This window comes from Carettochelys insculpta, chromosome 1 (assembly GCF_033958435.1).
Source record: "Carettochelys insculpta isolate YL-2023 chromosome 1, ASM3395843v1, whole genome shotgun sequence".
NCBI lineage: Eukaryota > Metazoa > Chordata > Testudines > Carettochelyidae > Carettochelys > Carettochelys insculpta.
Genome location: NC_134137.1, coordinates 374,788,319 through 374,812,089, shown reverse-complemented (window position 1 = coordinate 374,812,089; position 23,771 = coordinate 374,788,319). Strand labels below are relative to the sequence as shown.

General features: G+C 43.9%; 1 protein-coding gene across 2 annotated transcripts in view; it reads right to left on the bottom strand.

Annotated features, from left to right (window-relative positions):
• The window catches only part of EXOC4 (exocyst complex component 4), a 663,660-nt gene that overhangs the window by 603,226 nt on the left and 36,663 nt on the right, over positions 1–23,771 (bottom strand). For both annotated transcript variants that reach the window (XR_012642363.1, XM_074975764.1), the window contains exon 4: positions 3,442–3,626. Coding sequence is in view for 1 of the 2 variants with exons in the window: in XM_074975764.1 (XP_074831865.1) it covers positions 3,442–3,626 (185 nt within the window). In the remaining variant the exon portion in view is untranslated. The remainder of the gene's footprint in view (positions 1–3,441; positions 3,627–23,771) is intronic.

Below are 23,771 nucleotides of genomic sequence, written 5' to 3'. Positions count from 1 at the left end.
CTAGCCCCAAGCCTTGCACCTGAGGTCCTGCCCCTTCAATAAATTACCCCTACCTTTAGTTCATGTTTCAGAGACATCAAGACTTCTGATGCATTGTTTTAACAAAGGATTTTCTTGGTTATTGTAAAGCATGTTCTTGCAGCAGTGACAAAATGAATTCATTGTACCATTGTGGTAAAGAGGTATTAAGTAACTGCCTATAATCTGAAATCTTAACCATTCAATGAGGCAACCAGCTTCTTGTTTATTACAAGGGAGAAAGTCCACTTCCATGCCTTCTCCAAAGCAGCTGGTTTGGAACAGAAATCTCCTCCTAGAGCACTCCACGATATTCTATACCCTCTTCCAAATTACAGCTCAGCACACAGAAGCACTTTGACCTCTTCCATGAGGCCTATTACCCAGACAGAAGGGCGCTTACTATTTCCTGCAATAGATTAACATTTATTAGTCAAGAGAGGTTCAAGCTGCCCAGCCACATAAGAAAAAGCAAGAAGCTGAACGAGGAAGGGAAAACATGAGCAAGACATTACATTAAGAGAAACAAAAATAATGCTTCTATAATGAGGATGCTACTTTACATCTGCTAATTCAAGGTCCACGTGACTGTGTGAAAATAGTGTATGAAGTGACTCCCTAGGGATTGAGTACCGAAGAAAGGGATTAAGGGGTAATAGTGGACCATAATCTGAGTATAAGTCAACAGTGTGATGCTATTGTGCAAAAAAGAGGCAAATATGATTCTGGGATGCATGAACAGAAGTGTTGTGAGCAAGACACGAGAAACGATTCTTCTGTTCTGTATTGATTAGGCCTCAACTGGACTACTGTGTCCAGTTATGGGCCCCACATTTTAGGACAGATGTGTAAGAATTGGAGAAGATACAGAGAAGAGCAGCTGAAATGATTAAAATTGTAGAAAATATGACCTCTGAGAGAAGATTAAAACAAATGGATTTGTTTAGTTTGGAAAAGAGAAGGCTGAGAAGGGACGCAATAGCAGCTTTCAAGTACCTAAAAGGGTGTTATAAGGAGGATGGAGAAAAATTATTCTCCTTAGACTCTGATGATAGGACAAGGATCAATGGGCTTAAATTGCAGCAATGGAGGTTTAAGTTGGCCATCAGGAAAAATTTCCTGTCATGACAGTTAAGTACTGGAATCAACTGACAAGTTGTAGAACCTCCATCATTGGACATATTTAGGAACAGGCTGGATAAGTCTCTATCAAGAATGCTTTAGATGGTGCTTGCTCCTGTGGTAAAGGCAAGGGACTGGACTTGACTTCATGAGGTCCCTTTCAGCTCCAGCATTCTGTGATTCTACAAAAACCTCCTCAAAAATGCACATTCCCCCATAATTCAGGGAAGTTAAAAAGCTGTACCAGTCAATGTACTGAAATTAACATACAATTATTTCTATTGCAGTAGCATCCTGAACCCTCAATCAATATGGGGCTGGGCTTTGCTAGGCACTGTTCAATCATTAGCTGACAGACCGTCCCTCCCATAAACAGTGATGAGGTGTAACTGAAGGGTGTATGTTCAATATAAGAAAGGACAACAGGAAAGAGATAAGAGTTCCAGCAGCAGAAACACAGAATTGCTATTTATCAGCAAGTCTATATATGAGAGCAGCAAGCTTTGTGTTTGTTTTTAATTAATTGGGTGAGTAAGCAAGAGACTACGATGACTCATTAACAAGCCTCCTGCTTCGAAAATTTCAACTTCAATCAAATTCTTATTTAATAATTTGTTTAATATAACAGACTGTGCCCCTTCTATTTTGATTAGCCTTTCTTACCCTCCCTACCCTCGCAATTTTTTTCTTCCCATAACAAAGCATAATGCATCTTTTCTCTCTGTTTCCTTTATATACCCTCTTACCTCCCTGTTTATTTGCTTCTCTTCTCTCTATTCTCCCTCTCTCTCACACTCCAGAAGAATAATCTCCCCCTCCCAACTCCTCCATAATATTTCACTTTCTTCCCTCCTAACATTTTGCAATCACCTTTCCCCACCCTTTTCTTGCGCAGGGATTGAAAAACTGATCAGACAAATAACAGCCAGAGGACTAAAACTAAAGCATCCCCACATCAGAAGCAAAAGCCCAGGTGAGAAGTTACCACCAGGTTACCTCAATCAGGCTGCTGTCTACAGACTAGGCTAAGAACCTCAGACCTAAGTGTCAACTCACAAGGCCAAAGATGGACAGGATCATGGGCTTCTCTTCAACACAGACTTGATTGGGGTACTTTATTAAGCTTACTACTCCGCTGCTTACTACATTTCACAGAGTACATATTAGTGAGCAAAACGCACAACAGGACAAAGCTTAATGAAATAAGGAGCTCTTTGGAATGCTTACATCCCTTCTGCCACAGAGACTCTCATTGTTTCACAACAGGGCCATGGCACTGGTGTCTCCAGGTGGGGGAATCCAGGGCATCCCTGAGGCTGAAGTCCCTGAATGAAACTCAGCTGGGGGTGGGGTCTCCCAAGTTTTTATACCCTAGTTGTTTATCCCTGTGCACGCACGCGCTGACTCAACACTACCTTTACATTCCCACAGAGTTTATGCAGAGTTGAAGCAGGGGTTAGGGCTGTTTGCTTCAGTACTTGGCTTTTAATTACAGATAAAGGGGCTGTGACCAGTAAGACCTGTCCAGGATGATACAGTCCACCTTTTTATGCCAGCAGAATTTAAGGCTATGCCAGGTGGTGCATAAGAAACATGGGAGTTTACATTCTTGCTCCCTGAGGCCTTCAGGCTGCTCTTCAAGACTTTCAGGCATGTTACATGACATTAAGGACCTCCTGCTAGATGCTCCATGATCAGTTGGGAGCTTTCTATCCCCCTCAGGCTGCTGGAAGCAGGGAGGGAAGAATGTTTTTCCTCACTGTTCTTCCCCTTGTCCCCCGTAAGAGCCCCCTGAACACACTCCATAGGGATTGGCAATATCTGCTCATCCTCAACTTCTATTTTTGTTATCCTACCTACTGCACAACTCTAACTACCTGCCTCTGTTGCTACCTACAGCATTCCTAAACATGTAGCAAGGAGAAAGTGCCCTGATTGCCAATGTCACTGTTACCAACTGGGTTACAAATAGCAGCAGTGACAACTGCCAATACTCACCTATCCTCACTGCATTTCAGCTTGGAAATGTCTGAGTGCCAGCAGTGGCACTGGAGCAGTCTGTCTGCAGGCTCAAGAAGGCAAAATAAATTCATGGGACTTGAAGGCCAAAGGGGATCATTATCATAAGGTTTTATTCTCTGCTACTTGAGCTAGAAATATACCCTCTCCCTCCACCACGAAAGGACAGATTCTGCAGAAAATGATGACACACTCTCTGCAGAGTCTTCTACTTAACAAGCGAGAAAATTGTTGCTCGAACCCACATCCAGAAATTCTGAGTTAAAACTATCTAAAACCAACCTTATTTTCCCTTTCTCCTTGTTGCGTTGTCCCACACGGTTAGTAGATTTGATGTATAAGTGACGATGCAGTTCATCTATTAGAACTAAGTGCATGTTCATCTTCTTACTGTGAAGCTCTAATCTTAGATCACTCAGTCCCTCCACCTGAAGAAGAGGACCCTCTAATGAATCCACTGCTGATACCTGGAAAGAAAATTAAATACATATGACAATTGTTTTCATGTTGCTAAATTGTATTAAATACTAAAAGGGGGCTCCATTTTCCTAAATCTAAATCTTCCTCACTATCCTCAATGCACATTTCTCACTTGGTCCCAGAGAAATAAGCTCAGTTCTTTCTGGTACATATCAGCATGACAGTGATGCTATCCGGAAAGTTGTTTAAAGCAGACACAAATATATTTTTCATTTTGTTCTTAATAAAGCAAGTTAACTTATAAAACAGACAAAACACAAACAAAACCAATGTCACAAGCACCTTCACACTCCTCTTTAGATGTCTGTGTGAAAAAAATCTGTTCTGAACATTGTTAAAATCAGAACACAGTGTTTCTTGCTATACGTTTACCAAGTAACAAGGCTTTGAAAGTACTGTGCTATCATTGTCAATCTTAAGTCTGCTCCTCTTTTTAGAACAGTGGCGACAGCCAAACTGACAGTGTAATATCCATTACACAACAATATCTTCCAATACTTCAAAGAATAAGTACACCATTCCCATTTTGCAGATAGAGAAAATGGGCATGAAGATTTTAGTTCACTTACCCAAGGTATTACAGTGACACAGTAGCACAGCAGAAAATGGAACCCAGGAGTCCTGTATCTCCCAGTCCCCCATTATAACAACTTTTAAACCATCTAAGTCTGATGTACACAGGAATCTCAGGCAGTGTCTGGTGAGAACTGGGGAAAGTATTTGGAGTTAACAAGATCTAAGGGGTTAATCTTTTAAGTTTAATGAATACACAATTACAGCATGAAAAAATGTTTTCCCTAATTCTGAGTCTTTAATAAAGTGACGTGCTGTGACTTGAGCTGGCATAATGCAGGTAGGCTCTAAGCAAGTTTCTTGCATGAATCTGCCAACGCATTTCAAGCATAACCAGTTAACATCCACTGGGCACCAGCACAAGATCCCTAGCTAACTTTCAGTTGTGCCCTATAAATAAATTTGACCTCAGCCCTCCTGGAATGACAAACTAGTACATAAACTATACTCAATTTACATTTGACCCTGCATTTACATTTTGTAAAACCATGTTTTCATAAAATCTAACAAATATTTCTGCAATTGTTTGGAATTCGGGTACAACGTGCCCTGTGTAGTGTATAAAATCTACATACCACAGCACTCAAAACTTGAAAGTCTCTCCTCACCCTATCTCGCAGAGGCTCTCCATTGCCTCCCAGCGGCCTCTCTTGATTCAGCTTCCCCACCCCCTGCCCCATACAGTCTCTACTGTCATTTCTGGTTCTCCCCGCCCTCAAGTTCTGCAGAGGTCCTGAGTAGCAGCAAGCTATTAGTTGCACAGCCTCTTGTTTCAGCTTCCTGAGAGTGTCCAGGCTATTATTATTTCAAGTGCAATTATGGTGATCTTTTGTTTAGTTCTTTTGTTTACTTTAAAAGGCTACCAGGAAGGATTGGAAAGCGGGAGTGGGGGGAGCTCTTTAAAGAGCAGGGAGCTACCGTTTTGTTTGTTTGCTTTGCGTTTCTTTCCCCCTCCTAAACTGGGTTGGGCTCTTCAAACAGCAACATGGACTACCTGGGACTGCTGGAATTGGGAGGGCTCTTTAAAAAGAGAGTGATTTTTTTTTTTTTAAATAGGTGCCTGAGAGGGCTGGGGAAGGTGGGTCTTCAAACATGTTTTACCTCCATCTGTATTGTGAGTATCTTCTCTCCTATTGCGTGCATTATCCTTGCACCATTGTAGTTTACGTTGCTCCCTCACAAACTGGGACATGCCGAAAGCAGTGCTTTTTTCATATGAACATAAATTTCTGTTGCTTTGGATTTTATTAGACAGGTTAGGGAGCCCCAGCTAATCAGAGGGATGAAAAGGGGGGCCTGATGTAAAAAGTTTGCTCACATCTGCCATAGATATTCATCATCCAAACAAAGTCATATACATACAAAGACAACATAAACGGAAGATGACTGATTTTTTTTCTTTTTTTAATATAAAATGTCGTTAGCAAAATAAGTGAAGACATTTGCTTACAACGTAGAATTTAAATTAACAATGTACCTGTCAGCTAGATATTAAAAATTAAAGGCAAGGAGACTCAGTAAGCAGGCAGCCAAGTTAAGGTTTGAGCCCTTGATAAATATTAACAGATAAAGGGAGCTTATGGGCCAACTATGTACTGGTTTACTTACCCCAGAATGCAGAATTGCCTGAAGCAGCCTTCAGCCTTTGAGCTCTTTTAATTAATAAGAAGTTTATTGGGAGAACTGGACATCTCAGCTTCCCCAAGAAACCCATAACTATGAAGTTTGCTCCCTCTTGTGGATGAGAGCAGGATTCTGATAGATGTGCCTCACAATGTGTCCCAAAGCCTCATTAATCAGGTAGTCTCCCTAACTGGGGTTTCTGCAGCCAGACGTCAGCATGGTTGTACTTTTTTAAGTTCTACATTGCTTGGTCTGTTTAGCAGAACTTGTGTCTGCATTACTATTGAACTCTACATATGACAATGCACACAACATCCAAAAAGGGCTTGGGGGGAGACGGGCTAAGTCCTCGTTAAATACCCTAGAACACTCCATTTTTATCAGCTAACAGCCATTTGATCATGGCTACCATCCCTTGTCCAGGAGGAACTGGATGGGACTCCCTCTTCTTTTGGTCGGTGCTAGGAAAGGGCCGACAGCCTCTGCAGGTAAAAGGTATATGTTGACTGTATCTACCCAAAGAGCTTGATATTTTGAGGTGCTGAGTACTTAAAATACCAGGACTTCAGTGAAAGCTAGGTATATTAGGTTTTGCTCAGCAAACAGAATTTCTCCAGATCAGGAACAATTACAGGAGATCCTGAACCAAAAAACAGAGCTGAGAAAAGGAATGGGAAATGGGAAAGGAGAGGGATGCAGTGAGGAAAGAAGCACGTGTTTAGAAAGCTGACTGTTCACCCACTCACATAACTGGCCTCTTTTCCACATTTTCTTCTTGTTCTTTAAAAAAAAAAAAAAAGTGGCCATGCACAAAACTATTACATCAACATAAAACTCTAAGCCAAGCTTGAGAAAAGCAAATAGAACAGTCAATCATTTATCGTATTGATAGAAAAAACTTTCATACACTTTACTTTTCTTTTGTGAAAAATACAGTTTTGTTTTGTTTTTATTTAAGAAATGGAGATTGTGGCACTTCATATTTGCAGTTAGACATGCTGAAGAGTTATGCCCTTGATAACACCACTTTCACAGTGATTGAATTCTAGAGGTAAACAACACAGCCAAGGTGCAATGTTATGCAGGCTTTGAGCCTTTTAACTAGCTGCTGCCACACTTCAGTAAACCCCTATTTATTGCTGATTGCCAAGACACAAGAGGCTAAAGGGGAAAGCTTTTGTTTGAAGATTAGTTTTGGTGACAAAGGCTATGTCTACACTTGCCCCCTTCTTTGAAGGGGGCATGATAATCACTAGTAATCTCTTAACACCCTGAAGTGCTGCATATGCATTGCAGCACTTAATTCAGATAATTCTCCACCACAGCATTTTCAAAGCGTCAAACTTACAAGTGCCAGCATGCCACGTAGCTGCGAGCACTTTGAAGTGCCCGCACTACTTCGAAGTGCCTTTACTTCAAAGTAGCATGGGGGAGAATTAGCCTAATGAAGTGCTGCATATGCATTGCAGCACTTTATTAGTCATCTCTCATCACCCTGATTACCATGGGGCAAGTGTGAACATAGCCAAAAAGGAATACAGGTCTGATTTAGCTCCATTGATGCCAATGTAAAGACTCCCATTGACTGCACTGGGATTTGGAATAAATCCTATGTAAAAACCAGCATCTTGTAAAGCCTATCTTCTCCTTGAGTGGCTACAAAGTTCAATCTCCTTTCCTGACTCACGTGAAGCAGTATTTGCTCCCATTAATACTTCAAAGGCAATGAAGTTAAAGAGAAAATCCATTCTACCTTGCCCTTCAAGCACTGTTAGGACAGCGGACTGTGAGCGAGTAAGAAACTAGATTAATGCAAAATGAACATGGAAAACATTAAAATGTATTAAAAAGTGGCTGACAGTTCCAAAATATAATTGTAAACAGGGAATCATCATCAAGCAGACATATCTTTTTTTCCTATTAGGGACCTTCCAGTATTGGCTCTTGGGCCTATGCTATGTAACAGTTTCATCAATGACCTGGAAGAAAATAAAAAAATTAATAAAGTTTGTAGAAGACCCAAAGACTGGGGAAGTGTTATATAATGAAGAGGCCAGGTCACTGTTACTCACTGATGGGGCAGTATCGTAGAAAGCAGAGACCGCAAGAGACAAATGGGATGTACTGGATAATAAGCTGAATAGGCGCTCCCCGGACAATGCTGTGGTACTGTACTCCCTGGATATTTAAATAGCAAAAAGGTTCTAACACCTCTGTTTGGCACTGGTCCATCTGCTACTGAAATTCTGTGTCCAGTTCTAGTCTCTTTAACTAAGGGGGAATATCACAAATGAGGTGAAGAGAGCAAATAAGGAAGTTACTTCTCTTAACTCTAAAAACAGGGATCATCCAATGAAAGGAATGGGCACCAACTTGAGAACAAACAGAAGGAAGACGTACTTCCATTCAATGTACAATAATCCTGTACAACTTTTTTGCCATGGGAGGTGATGAAAGCCAAAAGCACAACCAGTTTCCAAAAAAGAATTCATTAAGTTCATGGAATACAGATCCATCAAGAGCTATTAGCCAAGATGCTCAGATGTTCAACTCCATATTCTCACGTTCTAGGTATACCTAAACATTTGATTACCAGAAGCTAGGACTTGGCAACATGGGCTGTTCTGTTTGTTCCTTTTGAAGAACCTGAAATTATCCACTACTGGAACACAGGACAGTAGGCCAGATGGACCGCTGGTCTGAGCCAGCATAGCCACTGCTGTATTTTTATCTCTGGCCACAAAGTATCTACAATCTAAATAACATTTCAGTTTTTGTTCTGAAGTTTCAAGTTATAAATGTGAGAGAATTTTGAACCTTTTTAAATTCTGCAACAGTAAAAGTTTTACAGATTTCTTTCAGAAGAAACAAAACTAAAGTCCTGGCCACAAACAGTCTTTAAGGGAAAAGTAAATTTGGGAGAGAGTTCATTGATCAAGTTCATACTCAAAGGACACAAATCTAAATTGTCACAGCATCTTCAGAACTGGCTGTTATTCTTCACTTCCTCTTTTAAAATGTTGGCCTAGTTTTTCCTGTATATTGCCATATTGCCATCCCAAAAGTACTGGTGTTCAGAAGAGACGTTTGTATTCTATACATAAATCAAGGACTTTGGGATTCTTTCTAACAGGTGCTAGGTGAAATAGCAAATGAAAACCACTCATCTTCCACATTGACCAAAAAAGTAGCCTGAGACGTACTATCATGGTATAGTCACACATAGGATACCACTATTTGAGAGGTAGCCGAGAGTCTGTATCTTCAAAAACAACAAGAAGTCCTGTGGCACCTTATAGACTAGCATATTTTGAAACATAAGTTTCCATGGGCAAAGAAGTGGGTCTTTGCCCCTGAAAGCTTATGTGCCAAAATATCTGTTAGTTGATAAGGTGCCACAGGAATTCTTGCTGTTTTTAGGATACCAGTGTGATCATTGAGTATATGCTGGTAATATCAAAACAGCCAGAATATTACAAAAATATCTTGAAACACTTGTATAATGTAACTATAAGTGAAATGCTTTGTTCACGCTCTGCCTTCATACTGGCAATGGCAGAAACAGTGTAATATTGCAGGATACTAAATTTATCCCAAGAATAAGTCAAGGAATTCAGTGCTCTATTCAGGAGAAAAGCCATTAATGCGTAATGTCATGGGACCGTTCCCCTTTAAGAGCAGTACAGCTGTTCTGTAAGATGACAGGACTTACTTTCTTCCAGCTGTGTCAGTAAAGAACTGACATTAGATTCCCTTTTCCTCAAGCTTAATTTTTCTCTAATCTCCGCCCTACCACCTTAGTTGCTCAAACCCCAAATTAATTGTGTCCTTAATACTTAATCTTTACATACTGCTTGCTCTTCATCACTCTTCATGTTATACGAAGAATTTTTTTTTAAGTTTCGAACTACATTTTCTAACCAGCTCTTAATCTAACAATGTTCTCTTAAGAAAACACATTTTGCAGCAAAATTTCACACTTGGGAACTGAGTTATGAAGAGGCAGGAAGGAGAAATGATATTAAGCAGTGGTTTTCCAACCAGGTTATACAAGCTCCCATCAGGGGGCACATGAGGCAAATCCTTGATCAAAAAAAAGTTTCAAGAGGAACCTAACCTGCATCCTGTGCACAGCCTTGAGCTGCAATTTTTGGTTATGCACCATCAATGGAGACAAGCTGGTTAGCTTGCTAACATGAGTAAGGGGTGGAGATGGCACTGTCCCCCTGACCTCTGCCATATGGCTAGCCCAAGCCACTCGTGCACACCAGTATTCCTTCATGCCTCCACATCTAGTGGGCATACACCACAGTTTCAAAACCTCATTACATTATTTGGAATAATAAACCTTACATTATTTGGAATAATAATAATAAACACTGCCTAATAAGCTTAAAAACAACTGTTATAAAAGGACCAAATATTAGTTTTCCAACTTATATGCCTGATGAACTTCCAGGGACTGGGACCTCTCAGTCTATCAGAATCTGAGCTTGGGGACTGTTCACTTGGTGCTTCCATGGGCAAGACAACAAATAAATAATGGATGGCCAGAATGTGAATAGGGAATGAACACAGTTTTTAATTTGGGACACAAGCCTATTCACAGTTTGGAGGCCTGTTGGTACACAAATAAAGAGCAATCGCTGGGCATGAGAACATGGAGGAAAGATATATTGGAAAGACGACAGAAAGTACAAAAATGCACTAGCTCAAGAAAAAGAAAAAAAGCAAATACAATAATATATTACAAAGCAAAAAGGTATCTGAATACTCTGGACAACAGGGCAAAAAATATCAGCAACCTAGATGGTTTTAACTGCCCACTGGTATGAATAAAGACAAGGCTGACATTTAAAAGTGAGAGAATTGATTTCAAAACCAAACAAACAAGAAATTCAATTTCATAGGAGACAGGAAAGTAAAATGACTAAGAGAGGGTTTAAATGTGTACTGCCAGATATAAACTGGCACAGCTTCACTGAAGTCTATTTATACCTGACTTGCAACAGTGGGGGTCTGATCTATAATGGTTGCCAAAGTCAGCAAGAAAAGGTGGATGGGCCCAGATAGTCTCTCACTGCTGAGATCTTTGCAGTCAGACAAGAAAAGGGAAAATATGGATAGCAGTTTAATGATGGCCCTGATTCAGCAAAGCACACAAGCCTGTCAAGTTATGGAATATGCATGAGTAGCCCCATGCCAGTTAAGTGATTCTCAAGCTCTTCCTATGCACAGGATGGATGCAAAAACCAGGTGCAATTTCAGGTTGCGAGTAAAATTCTCAAAAATGGAACTGCAGGATTAGATGTCATGATGCTGAGTGGAAGGGTGGGATGGGGAACAAATGGCTGAGGCTAGCAGAGCTCACTCGTGTGCCTGAATGCTACTACTTCTAATCCCACTGTGACCAGCTATTCTGATCTTGGTGGTATTGGATATAAATGAACAGGAACTTTATGATTCTGGATTAAATGCAAGTTAGCATGCTTTTTTTCTACCACTGCTTTTTATTAGATTCAAGTGCACACAAATCTAAGCAATAGTTTTACAATATCCCAGACATTTACTTATGTTCTGAGATGGTTTTGAAGAATCAACAAATTAGTGCTGGCCAAATACCTCTTTGTCAAAACAAAGTTATCCTGAACAATCTTTTTCTCCCTGAATAGCTCCAGAGGACTAGCCCTCAAAGTAGGTTCTATTACCTAAATATTTTATAGAAAACCAACATATAGGTCATACTGACCCATACTACATCATCACTTTTCCTACCTTTCAATAAACTTTTAATATAAGAGATGTCAAACTCAAGGCTGTCCATCCACTTCTCCTCCTGCAATCTCTATTTACTTTTTCCTCGTTCCTCTCATACTGATAATAAAAAACTACCAGTAGTTATAACCTTGCTTCTGAAAGCCTGTCTCCAAATTAACCCTTAATGATGTGGTGTTCTATTTAATTAATAGTGGCTGAGTACATGTAATATGGTTGTAATTAGCTTAATCACATATGGGCCGTGTCTACACTAGCCCCAAACTTCGAAATGGCCATGTAAATGGCCATTCAAAGTTTACTAATGAAGCGCTGAAATACATATTCAACACTTCATTAGCATGCGAGCGACCGCGGCACTTTGAAATTGACGCGACTCGCTGCCGCGCAGCTCGTCCCAACGGGGCTCCTTTTCGAAAGGACCCCACCTACTTCGAAGTCCCCATATTCCCATCTGCTCACAGGAATAAGGGGACTTCGAAGTCGGCGGGGTCCTTTCGAAAAGGAGCCCCATCGGGACGAGCCACGTGAATTTCGAAGTGCCACGGCCGCCCACATGCTAATGAGGTGCTGAATATGTATTTCAGTGCTACATTAGTAAACTTCAAAATGGCCATTTGCATGGCCATTTCGAAGTTTGGGGCTAGTATAGACATGGCCATGGGGATATATACACTCCTCAAATCAAGGACAACAGTTAAAGTCATCCTGGGAGAAAAACCTAATGGAAATTGCCACATGCAGACAAAAAGGGGAAGGAACGAATCAAGACTAATGCCTGAAATAACTGGAACATGAACTTACAACAGGAGGCAATGCTTAGGCATGCAAAAGAAGGGAGAATGAAATGTCTTCATCTTAATTCAAGCAGACAGTGTTAAAACAGCAGGTTGATGAAAAGGGGAAACAAAGTACTGTAAACTGATTATTAACATGCTGTGCTGATCAACAAATATATAATACTTTGCATGTGTACAGCACCTTTTATCAAAGCCTCCCAGAGAGCTTTAAAACCAGATAGCACAACTGAAATGCAGCCACCGTTATAGAGACAATGACCAACACATCAGACAACAGTGGCAAGGAGGGCGCCTACTGGTTAAGAAAAAAGAGGAAGGCGAGCAGCTCAGTCTTTGAAAAGTCGCCTAAAAAGACCATTGCAGACCATTTTTCTACTTTCTAAGAATTAAGGAACAGGTTACAGGAGCTTTGGAATAGAGCCTACCAACTTCATAGTATCAAAGAAATTAGAGCCCAAACAGTGCTACTGGCATGTTATCTAATCTGCCTACTAATGCAGGACTGTTTATATTGCTACAATATTTCTAGTCTGAAATGTCCCATTATGGCACTACTCCACTTCCCTTTAGAGAATATTAAGATCTCACCAACAGGATGTTTTGCTTTATTTTCAATTTAAAATTTTCTCTTCCTTCTTATCCTGTTAGTACCCATATACGTACCCCCAATCTTAAACTCACTGGTTTTCTGCCACAATTTTACAAATATTTTAAGATCTGTGTCTAACATAAGCCATTACTCCAGCTACAAACTTTTAGCCCTTTCAAATCTTTCTTCAGTTCCACCAGCCCCCAAATTAGTTCCTATTGAACTCCTCGTTATTCAGCAATGCCTCTCTATCATGGCATGCCTGAGATTGGAAGCACCAGGATGCTGAAGTCCAGGGACAAGAGAGGAACTACTGCTTTCCTGCTCTATAAAAGCAGGATAGTAAAGGTTTTGAAAAAAGATTTTGTGAGGCAAGCTTTTTGTGCCTTGGGATCACCCAGCAGTCTGTGTCTTCTCAACAGGCCCTTCACCCACTCTTCCCTGTGTTAAGGGGTGCAAAGCTCGAAGAAAGGATAGAAAAGGTTAGGAAAAGATTTTAGACTTCCCATTATACTACACAGAGTTGTCCACATGTCAGCAAGTGGTGGTGCTCAGGTGAGGGAGGCAGCACTGATTAACTGTCAGGGTGCCAGACCGCACCATCCCATGAGTAGGGGGAACGTTGGGTGGATCAGAGGATGATGGGCCAGTTCATAGAATCACAGAACAACAGAGTTGGGCTGGGGGAGGTGGGGACTATGGGTGCCAGCTGAAATGGTCCCCATGGTGGCTACAAGCCCCCAAAACGTTTTTTCAGCAGGGGGATGTGGGATCTGTGGCTGCAGATCCAGTTGACATCGTCCCCCATGTGGCAGCAAGCCCTCAAAAATCTTAGCCTCTGGGGAAGACTTTCCCCCAGCAGCAGCAAGCCCCTGAAAATATTTTTGTGAGGGTGGGAGACCAGTTGAAGCAGTCCCCCCAGGCAACAGCATAGAAAGACAGAAGTTTCTCAGCCTCTCATACAAACATGACCTCACAGCTATGGGCTTCCTGGTGCTGAATTCAAATTCATGGGCTTCTTGTTACCTAACTTCTGCTTACCTGGAGAGCAGAGGAGCTAGAAATGGCCAGAGTGGAGTACTGTGGGATACATACGGGACACATCTGGAGGCTAACGAATTTGATTTTAAGACAAGGCGCTTCCACACTGGCCTTCATTTGGACTTTTAAATTCAAACTTGACGCTATACCCAGCCACTTTCAATGATGTGACATCGATATTAGTGCTCCCTAAATTGAGCTAATAGTATGCACAGTGAGGAGAGTGATGTCGTAATATCAGGCTAACTGCCTTAAATTTGAATTATCTTATACTGTAGGCATAGCCTAGATTACACTTGGGCCCCCCCTTCTCTACAGCATCAAACACAAACTTCTTGTTTTGACTTTCAAAGTCCTTCATGGCCTATCATCATCATCATCATCATCATCAATAGCCTCTCTCACTATTTCCTTCGTGGCCTACCCTACCTCTAATCTCTCATTAGGTATTCAAATTTCCACTCTCACTTCCAATGGGCCAATAAGTATGTGAGAGAGATAGGCATTTTCACATTTTCAAATCAGCATAACTTTTTCACAAGCTGCCTCTCCTGCTTTGGAGGAACTCCCTTTAAACAACCAAAAATACTACTTCTTTACCCTCTGACAAATCCCTGCATAAAACTCCTAATTTTCATGACGTCTCCAAAAGACTTGACGACAAATAGGCTGCTGGTTTGCTTGGACCATGGCTTGTCATTTTGGCCAATATTGTTTCCTTGTATTCTGCCATCTACCTATTCATTACTGAGGGCTTGTCTATACTAACAGGGAGACTGACCCATTCAGGGTCAATCTTCCAGAGTCCATTTTCACACACCTGGTAAAGACGCACAAAATCAATCTCTCTGGGGTCAGCAGTCAACCCCCTATACTCCTGGCTATTGCTTTTGCGAGGAGTAAGGGAGGTCGACTTGAAAAACGCTGCCCTCAACCTCCCACAGTGAGGACAGACCTTACAGTCAACTGCAGATATGTCGATTCTAGTTACACAACTGCCATAACCAGAATTGTGTACTGGCAGTTGACCGTAAGGGCTAGCGTAGACCAAGTCTTAAAAAGCTCCTCAGGGCAAAGATAGTATTTTTGTTCTGCGTTTGTGCAGTCTCTAGCACAATGAAGTTCTGACCCATGTCTGTAGCTCATATGTACTTTGGTGAAACAAATCAATAGCAGTGTATTTCTTTTTCCCTTTGCCTACTAACTTTACAGTTCTACTTTTAATATGCAAGCAAGTGTATCTGGCAAGATATATGCTTTGTATTTTTACATTATGCTCTAGAACTTCAGTGATTTTTCTCTCTCAGAATGCGTTCCATCATTTACTAGGGACAGAACTATGATTGTGAGATTCAGAATAAAAGAGAAATAATTGAAGCAGCAGTGATTACTTAAAAAAAAACATTTCACTACAGTTGCATTATAAGAGAAATGTAAGTGGCTAATAATGTTACAAAACAGGCTTGATAAGTTAGCTTAATAAAAACTACCAGAGATTCCAACAGTAAATGAAGAATTTTCATTCAATTATATAATGGATGATGCTGGCTAGAAATATGTTTGGTTTTTTTCTTGATGAATTGAAAACAGAGACATCACTGAATTGTTCCTTGGTAAACTGAAGCTTCTTGGTGAAAGACTTAAGATGTGGTATGAATCCTGTGTATTGAAAGGATAGAAATGTAAACCACAATACTATCTGCAGTTTGCACAGCATATGCATTAGATAGACGGGGCTGATGAAGCAAAAATCTGTATTTTTCCTCCTGTGTCTACCTTATAATCAGCGGAGATTGAATTAAGTGTACAGAACCCTCATTTCTACACTGAAGAATTGATCACAACTGTCTTGGTGCCTCCACTTCCATAGGAAATCCAGCAGCTATCATGTAGCTTCAGCAGACTCACAAGTAAAAACAGTATACTAGCTATCTCCTTTACACCTTTATTACTACACGTCTTTTATTTAATAAACCTTTGTCAGCTTAAATGAATGGTTGTTATTAGTTGGACTAGCACCCAAATGGCAATACTCCAGAGAGATATCAGAGCTTGTTGGTGCATTAACTAAGAGAGCAGGAGAGGTGAAAGGTCAAGCATATGTCAATGCAAATGAGGCAATATTAGGCACTAACAGTTTAATGCAACAGACTCCCTCAGATAATGGAATTCACAGGAGAAAAGGAAAGAGATGAAGTTATTGATAAGATGTTACAAACACAAAAAAAGACTCCACTTATGAATTTCTACTTTCAGATATCTTTAAATCTATTACAGCAAATTAAAAAAAAAAACTGAAAGAGGATCAGAAAACTGAACTACAGAAAAACACAAAAAAAAACCAACTTCTTTCCAGCTCAGTTCTACTACTTGCTATTTAGCATGAACGCCTTTTCTAAGGAACTTAAAGCACCCTCCCAAATCTAATTAATAAAGCTTTATATTACCCATTTGACATAAACAAAATACAAAAAACATGTAAGAATTAATAATATGCCTATTTAGCATGTGGATATACAGAATTTTAAGTGGTCTGTTTAGTAAACCAGTAGCAGAACCAGGGCTAGACATATACTTCAGTTATAAGCTCCTCGGGGCAGGTACTGTCTTTTTTGTTTTGTGTTTTCACAGAACCTATCCCAATGAAGTTCTGTTCCACCAGTAGGCTAGAGTCATATTACAGCAGAAGATTAACCCATTGAGGGTCAATCTTCCTGGGTTTCATTGCGTGCGTGCATGCAATGATGCTTCCAGTGGTCAATGTCAACTCCTGTACTCCTTGTGAGAGGTGAGGAGTAAGCAAGGTTGATGGAAGAAACACTCCCATCAATCTTCTGCCACGTGGACAGACATGGAAGTCGACTGCTGATGAATCACTCTTAGCTACGAAATTGGTGTAGCTAAAATTGCATATTGACGGTCGACTTCTATGTCTTGTATAGACACAGCTGTAGAATGACTAGATGCAAAGGTAATACAACTAACAAACAAGGATAAGAACTCATTACTCCCATATTCATATGCAAAATCGCTAATGTATGCTCTCACCAAGTTTGCTACACTAAATATAAGGAAACCTGTTTCCTTTCTCTCCCCAGTCACATCCTACACCTATCACCAATGACAGAAATAATCAGACATGCCAATAAGTTAAATGATCATGAATGAGTTATTTCAACAAAAAGAGCCAGCAGGGATTTTGTCTGCTTTTTTGTCTTAATGCTTCTATCGACGTGTCCACCAACATGAAATAAAAACCACTGGGATGTAAATTTCACATGTTCCTTTTTTTAAAACAGATTTCTGGCTATTTGATCAAGGCAACATCCCAATGGAGAGATGTGTTAGACCATGTAATGACCTCTGCAGAAAAATGTTGGAAGTACTATTATTGTTTGAGTTATTTAAAAGGAGATAACATTTAAGTATGGCCCTAAGCTTAATTTAAAACAAACAAAACAGCTTTTATAAAAGGTAGGACAAACAGACTTTTTTAAACTTCAGTGAAAAGATTTGTTTTAAAACAAATTCTGCTGAAATGTTAGGAAGTGAAACACTGTAGCAGGAAAATACAGAAAGCAAAATGGATGAAAAACTGCCTTTACTGATCTTCATTGCCCAAGATGAGAGAAATGCAGATGGTGAACAAGTATATAAACAGTAACAAATGTGTTGAATGTTTTCAAATCTTAATTATGTGAGATATTAATACCAACAAATGCTTGTTTACTACCTAGGATTTCTAAAGGGACACTTTATAACCACCCAGAGCTTTTACTCAGGGCAACCATGTTCTGGCAGAATGATGCTACACAACAACTAAAGAAAGGTTACTCACCGTAGTAACGGTGGTTCTTCGAGATGTGTCCCCGTGGGTGCTCCACATTAGGTGTCGGGCTCGCCCGGCGCCGCAGATCGGATCTTCCAAGCAGTTTCTGCCGGACCGCGCATGCGCCGGTGCGCGCCGCTCCCCCACGCGCTCCCGGCCATGTGCGCGATCCGGTCCCCGCCAGTTCCTTGACCAACCGCCTCGGATGCTCCTGCAAAACACTAAACAGAGATCCGGAGCGGGGAGGATGGGCGGGTAGCGGAGCACCCACGGGGACACATCTCAAAGAACCACCGTTACTACGGTGAGTAACCTTTCTTTCTTCTTCGAGTGTCCCCGTGGGTGCTCCACATTAGGTGACTACCCAGCAGTAACCCAAGATAGGAGGTGGGTAATCGGATTATGTGCAGCTTGTCCCCGAGAGGACCGCTGCCGAGAGACGGGTATCCTCTTGGAATACCCTGTGAAGGGCGTAATGTTTGGCGAAGGTGTCACAGGATGACCAGGTCGCCACTCTGCAAATGTCTTTTAGCGCAACGCCCTTGAAAAAAAGGCTATTGATGCTGCCACCGCCCTAGTGGAATGAGCCCTGGGCGTGGCCAGTAAAGGAGTCTTTTTGAGTTTGTAGCACATTTTTATGCAAGATACGATGTGCTTAGAGATTCTCTGCGAAGAGAGACATTCTCCTTTTGATTTGGGAGCGATAGAGACTAGGAGCCTATCCGTTCTCCGGAAGGACTTGGTCCTGTCCATATAGAAGGCTAGCGCCTGCTCACGTCCAGGAGGTGTAGGCGCGCCTCTTTGTTAGAGTTATGAGGCTTTGGATAAACAAGAGTAAACAATAGGTTCGTTAGTATGAAACTCAGAAAAAAACTTTAGGAACAAAGGCTGGATGCAGCCGTATGGTTACCGCCTCCTTGGAAAAACAGCGCAGGGCGGCGTTGCCATAACTGCCTCAAGCTCGCTCACCCTGCGAGCTGACGTGATTGCGAGAAGAAAGGTCGTCTTCATCATAAGGAGGCGGAGGGAAACCGTGGCCAAAGGCTCAAACGGTGGTCCCCTTTCGCATTAAGCACCAGGTCCGAGTTCCACAGAGGTGGAAGCGGTTTCTGAGGGGGGTATAGGCTTACCAGCCCTTTGAAGAACCTGGTAACCATGGGATGGGCGAACACCGTGTGCCCTTCCTCTTCGTGTCTGAACACCAAAATGGCGGCCAGGTGGACCTGAAACGAGGATAGCGAGAGTCCTCCTCTCTTGAGGTCCAGTAAATACTCTAATATCACAGCCATAGGCACCGAAAGGGGGCTAGCTGTTTGGTAGAACACCATGCCGTAAAGCGAGTCCATTTCTGCTTGAAGGTCTTCCTGGTGGAAGTCCTCCTGCTACTTTCTAGGACTTGCTGCACTTCCTCCGTACATGTGTTCTCTAGGGAGCTGAGCCATGGATTAACCACGTTTGTAGTCACAGGCTTTGGGGGTGCGGATGCACTATGGACCCCTGGGCTTGCGTGAGCAGATCCCGCGCCACCGGAGGGGACCTCAGTGGCCGGTCCGACATGCGCAGGAATAGGGGGAACCATTGCTGTCGATCCCACGTTGGGACTATCGGGATCATTCAGGTTCCTTCCCTCCTGGCTTTCTGCAACACTTTGTGGATGAGCACTGTGGGAGGGAAAGCGTAAAGCAGGGGGCCCCTCCATGAGATCGCGAAGGCATCCCTCAGGGACCCCCGTCCCAGTCCTGCCGTGGAGCAGAATCGTGGGCACTTCTTGTTGTGCTGAGTAGCAAACAGGGTCTATCTGGGGAAAAACCCCATGCGTGGAAAAATCGGTTGCAGCAGATCGGGACGGATCTGCCACTCGTGCGTGAGTGCGAAACGCCTGCTCAGCTGGTCTGCCTAAACATTGCGAGCGCCTGGTAAGTACGAGGCTTTCAAGGTTACATTGTTGGCGATGCAGCAGTTCCACAACCGGACTGCTTCTACACATAAGGCACGGGACCGAGCTCCTCCTTGCCGATTTATATAAAACATGGTGGAGGTATCGTCTGTACTGATCCCGACTACCTTGCCTTTCAGTTGGTCTCAAAAGTGTCTGCAGGCGTGGAACACTGCTTTGAACTCCAGTATATTTGTGTGCAGTGACTGCTCCATAGAGGACCACAGCCCTTGCGTCACCTCTTCGCCCATGTGTGCTCCCCACCCTATGAGGGGGGCATCTGTAGTAAGAAAAACCAATACGTGTGGTTGGTGGAAGGGTACCCTTGTTAGCAGGTTCTCGGGGTTTACCCACCATTGCAGGGATTTGCGCACCTCCGTTGTGGGCGACGCCATCCTGTGAACTGTGTGCTGCCGGTTTGTATACGCTCGCCAGCCAATGCTGCATGCTGCGCATGTGTAACCTGGCGTTCTGTTCTACGAAACGTCGCTGCTGCCATGTGGCCCAGCGGCTGTAAGCACATCAGAACCGGCACCATAGGGCTGAAGGTGAAGCCTTGCGCGAGGGAGCCGATGGCCCGAAAGCGAGTCTCTGGTAGATACGCCCTCGCTGTAATAGAATTTATGCGTGCCCCTACGAACTCTATGTCCTGTGTGGGGTCTGTCTTTGATTTTGTCAGATTGATAAGCAGGCCGAGCGAAGAGAACGTGCCTGCTGTGACACATATTATGCGTAGTACCTCCTCCTTCGAGGCCCCTTTGAGTAGGCAGTCATTCAGATACTGGAATATAAATACCCCCTGTCTGTGCAGGTAGGCTGACACCACTGCCAAGGTCTTGGTGAAGACTCTGGGGGCTGAGGAGAGCCCAAACGGTAGGACCTTGTAAGTCGAGGGCTGCGAACCAATCTCCATCGTCTAGTGCCGTAAGGATGGAGGCGTTTGTGATCATCCGAAAACGTTGCTTGCGCAGGTACCGGTGAGGCCTCGAAAATCTAAGATGGGCCTCCCCGTGAGGAAGTACCTCGAGTAGAACCCTCTCCCTTGCAGTTGCTCCGGCACTCTTTCCACTGCCCCTACGAGCATGAGATGGTCTACCTCCTGCTTGAGCCTCGCTACATGGGAGGTCTCCTGGAGGTGGGGCCCCGGGTGGAGGTCATGGCGGTGGGAGCAACTGGGAGGGGATGGCGTACCCCGTGGCTATGATCTCCAGCACCCATGTGTCTGTGGTGATCCTTTGCCACTGGTTATAAAATGGTCGGATGATGGCCTTGAGCACTGGTTTCGTGCCCTCTGGAAGCGAGTCCATGAGGGAGGTCAACCTAATGTGGTTGTCGAAATTATGGTTCGCTAGATGCGCTGCGTAATTTGCCATTGGCAACAGTAGCGTGGAGGAGGAGTAGACCTTTCTGCCCAACAGCTCTAGCTTTTTGGCATGTTTGTCTATTCCCCCACGTTGCGACGACTCCACCACCAAAGAATTTGGTTGTGGGTGGCTGAACAGGAACTCCATGCCCTTCGTGGGCACGAAGTATTTTTTTTTTTTTTTCCCCCGCTCTTTTGTGGACAGGCGGAATAGTCGCAGGAGTCTGCCATATCATAGTGGCAGACTCCAAGATTGCGTCATCAGCGGTATTGCTATTTTGGAGGAGGCCGGAGGTCTCAGATTTTTGAGGAGCTTATGGTGTTGCTCTTGCACCTTTGCCGTCTGGAAGCCTTGCGTGAAGGCCACCCTCGTAAAACAGCTCTTAGAACTGTTTGAGATCGTCCGGAGGATGGACGCCCCCCGGGGCCGTAGCCTCATCCGGGGAGGAAAGCGAGGAACCGCTGGGGTACGTCTCTCTGGACCCTTCCGGTTCCTGCTGATGATGGTACACCCTCTCACTAGAGGTGTGCGAGGAAAATCTCGGGGTTCCATAACCAGTCCCCCCTGAGATGCTTAAGTCTCTGTCCCCGGTCGCAATTGCCCTCGGGGGTACGAGATCGTTCGTAGGGATCTTTCCCTAGTAGATTGCCGATGGTGTCTATGCCCTGCGTGGTAGGGGCAACCATGGCAGTATAAGCACTGGTCTTGGGAAGGTGACCTAGACCACTCCCTTGGTGCATACCCTGTGCGTCTGGGGGAGGGAGACCGTCGAGACCCCGGAGAGAGCGACTTTGCCTAATAGTCCAGCGGTTCAAATCCCAGGAAGGGTGGAGGTGGTCCCAGCCAGGGTGAGGCTGGTTGCAGAAATGGAGAAGGGGGCTCCGGGTAGGCCAGGGGGGGGGGGACCCCTGCCTTCTAGTTGGAGTCTGCAACATAGCGGAGGGCTGTGAGAAAGCAACTCCACGGCCCTGTGCGGAGAGGGGCTGCAATGCCTCCTCTTGTGTGCAGTCTTCCCCCTCCCTTGAGGAGGTAACTCCGCCCCTGACATACAGGGGATCCCGGCCCCGTCCGCACCAAGCTCGGCACACTCGAAGTCGGTGCCGCACGTGCGGTGTCCTTCGGTGCCGGCAGGCTGCGTGCCTGAGCGCTCTGCACCGCCGGTTTTCCGGGGGTCGGTGGTACCAGCGCTTGTTTAGCCGCCGCCCTGCCTGCGGTGCAGGGCGGCTGGCTGATTATCGAAGGGTGAGCCGCTTGCACGTGGCTCTCCGTGCCGCCGCCGATCAGCTGTTGCTGCGGCTGAGGGCTGCTCGCTCCTCCCGTCCCGCTCGCTGTTGCTGCCGGCAGGGATCGGGCTGGAGATACTTTCCTCCGTTTCTGTGCTGATGGAGTGAGGGAGGCAGCTTTCCTTTTAAGGGCCCCGGAGGGTCCCTCCTGCTGCGGCCGCTCCGGCGCTTCTGGCTGGAGGGCCTTATCAAGAAGCAGCACTTGTTTTTTTTTTTTTAAAGCCTGAAGAGGACATTGTTGATGAGTCTTTGAGTTTTTAAGTGGGTACTTAGCACCTTCTTTGTGCCGTTTTCCCCGTCCGATGGCCTGCCTTAGCAGGAGGGCTGATAGCCCTAGCTCCTGGCCTCCGGCGCTTGTTACTGGGACTGGCTGAGCTGTCCCTCTCCTAGCTTGTTCCTTGTTGTTTTTTTTTTTTTTTTTTTACAAAATAACAAACGGCTAGCTTATAGTAGCCTAAGTGCCTGAAAAAAACTTTAAGAAAAAACAGATAAAGTCGTTGAATACACTACTTGGCCTTAGCCTAGTTGGATTCCGTCTGCAGCCGACGGCGGTTAAGAGGAACTGGCGGGGACCGGATCGCGCACATGGCCGGGAGCGCGCGGGGGAGCGGCGCGCACCGGCGCATGCGCGGTCCGGCAGAAACTGCTTGGAAGATCCGATCTGCGGCGCTGGGCGAGCCCGACACCTAATGTGGAGCACCCACGGGGACACTCGAAGAAGAACAGTAATTTCCACAAGCTCAGTTCAAGAGAATGAACTGAAACTGGCAACAATGTGACCTGGCTTCAAGAAGTAGGAATAAGTCTCAAGGGAAATCTTAGAAAGCAGAAAGGGAGAGAGAAGTTCACTTGCTGGCACAAGAAAACCTACACTGGTGTACTTAGCATTTGAAGAAAAGAAGGTAAGAGCTAGTAGGGTGGGCCAGATCTCTGACCAACGTGATGAGAAAATAATCTAACCTGTATCCCACCTGCAATTTATCTAGATGGGCAAAACTTCCACAGACTGGATAGAAGAGATGATGTCCAGGGTTAGGCACACGACAGACACCTAAAAGATGCGAATCCAGTTCTCCATTCCAGTGCAGACTCTTTGTGACCTGGTGCAATTCACTTTGCTTTTCAGATGAGACAGAGAAAGGCTGAGACAAATAGTGTCTCCTAATTCCCAAGGGTGCTATGAAGATAAATTCATTTATGATAGTGAGGTACTGAGACACTGGTAATGTAGGCCATATAAGGAGATAGTATAATAAAACAAACCCCCAGAGAGCACAGTGGCGTGGTTTACAGCATTCAGTGTAAAGCTGGATGCTGAA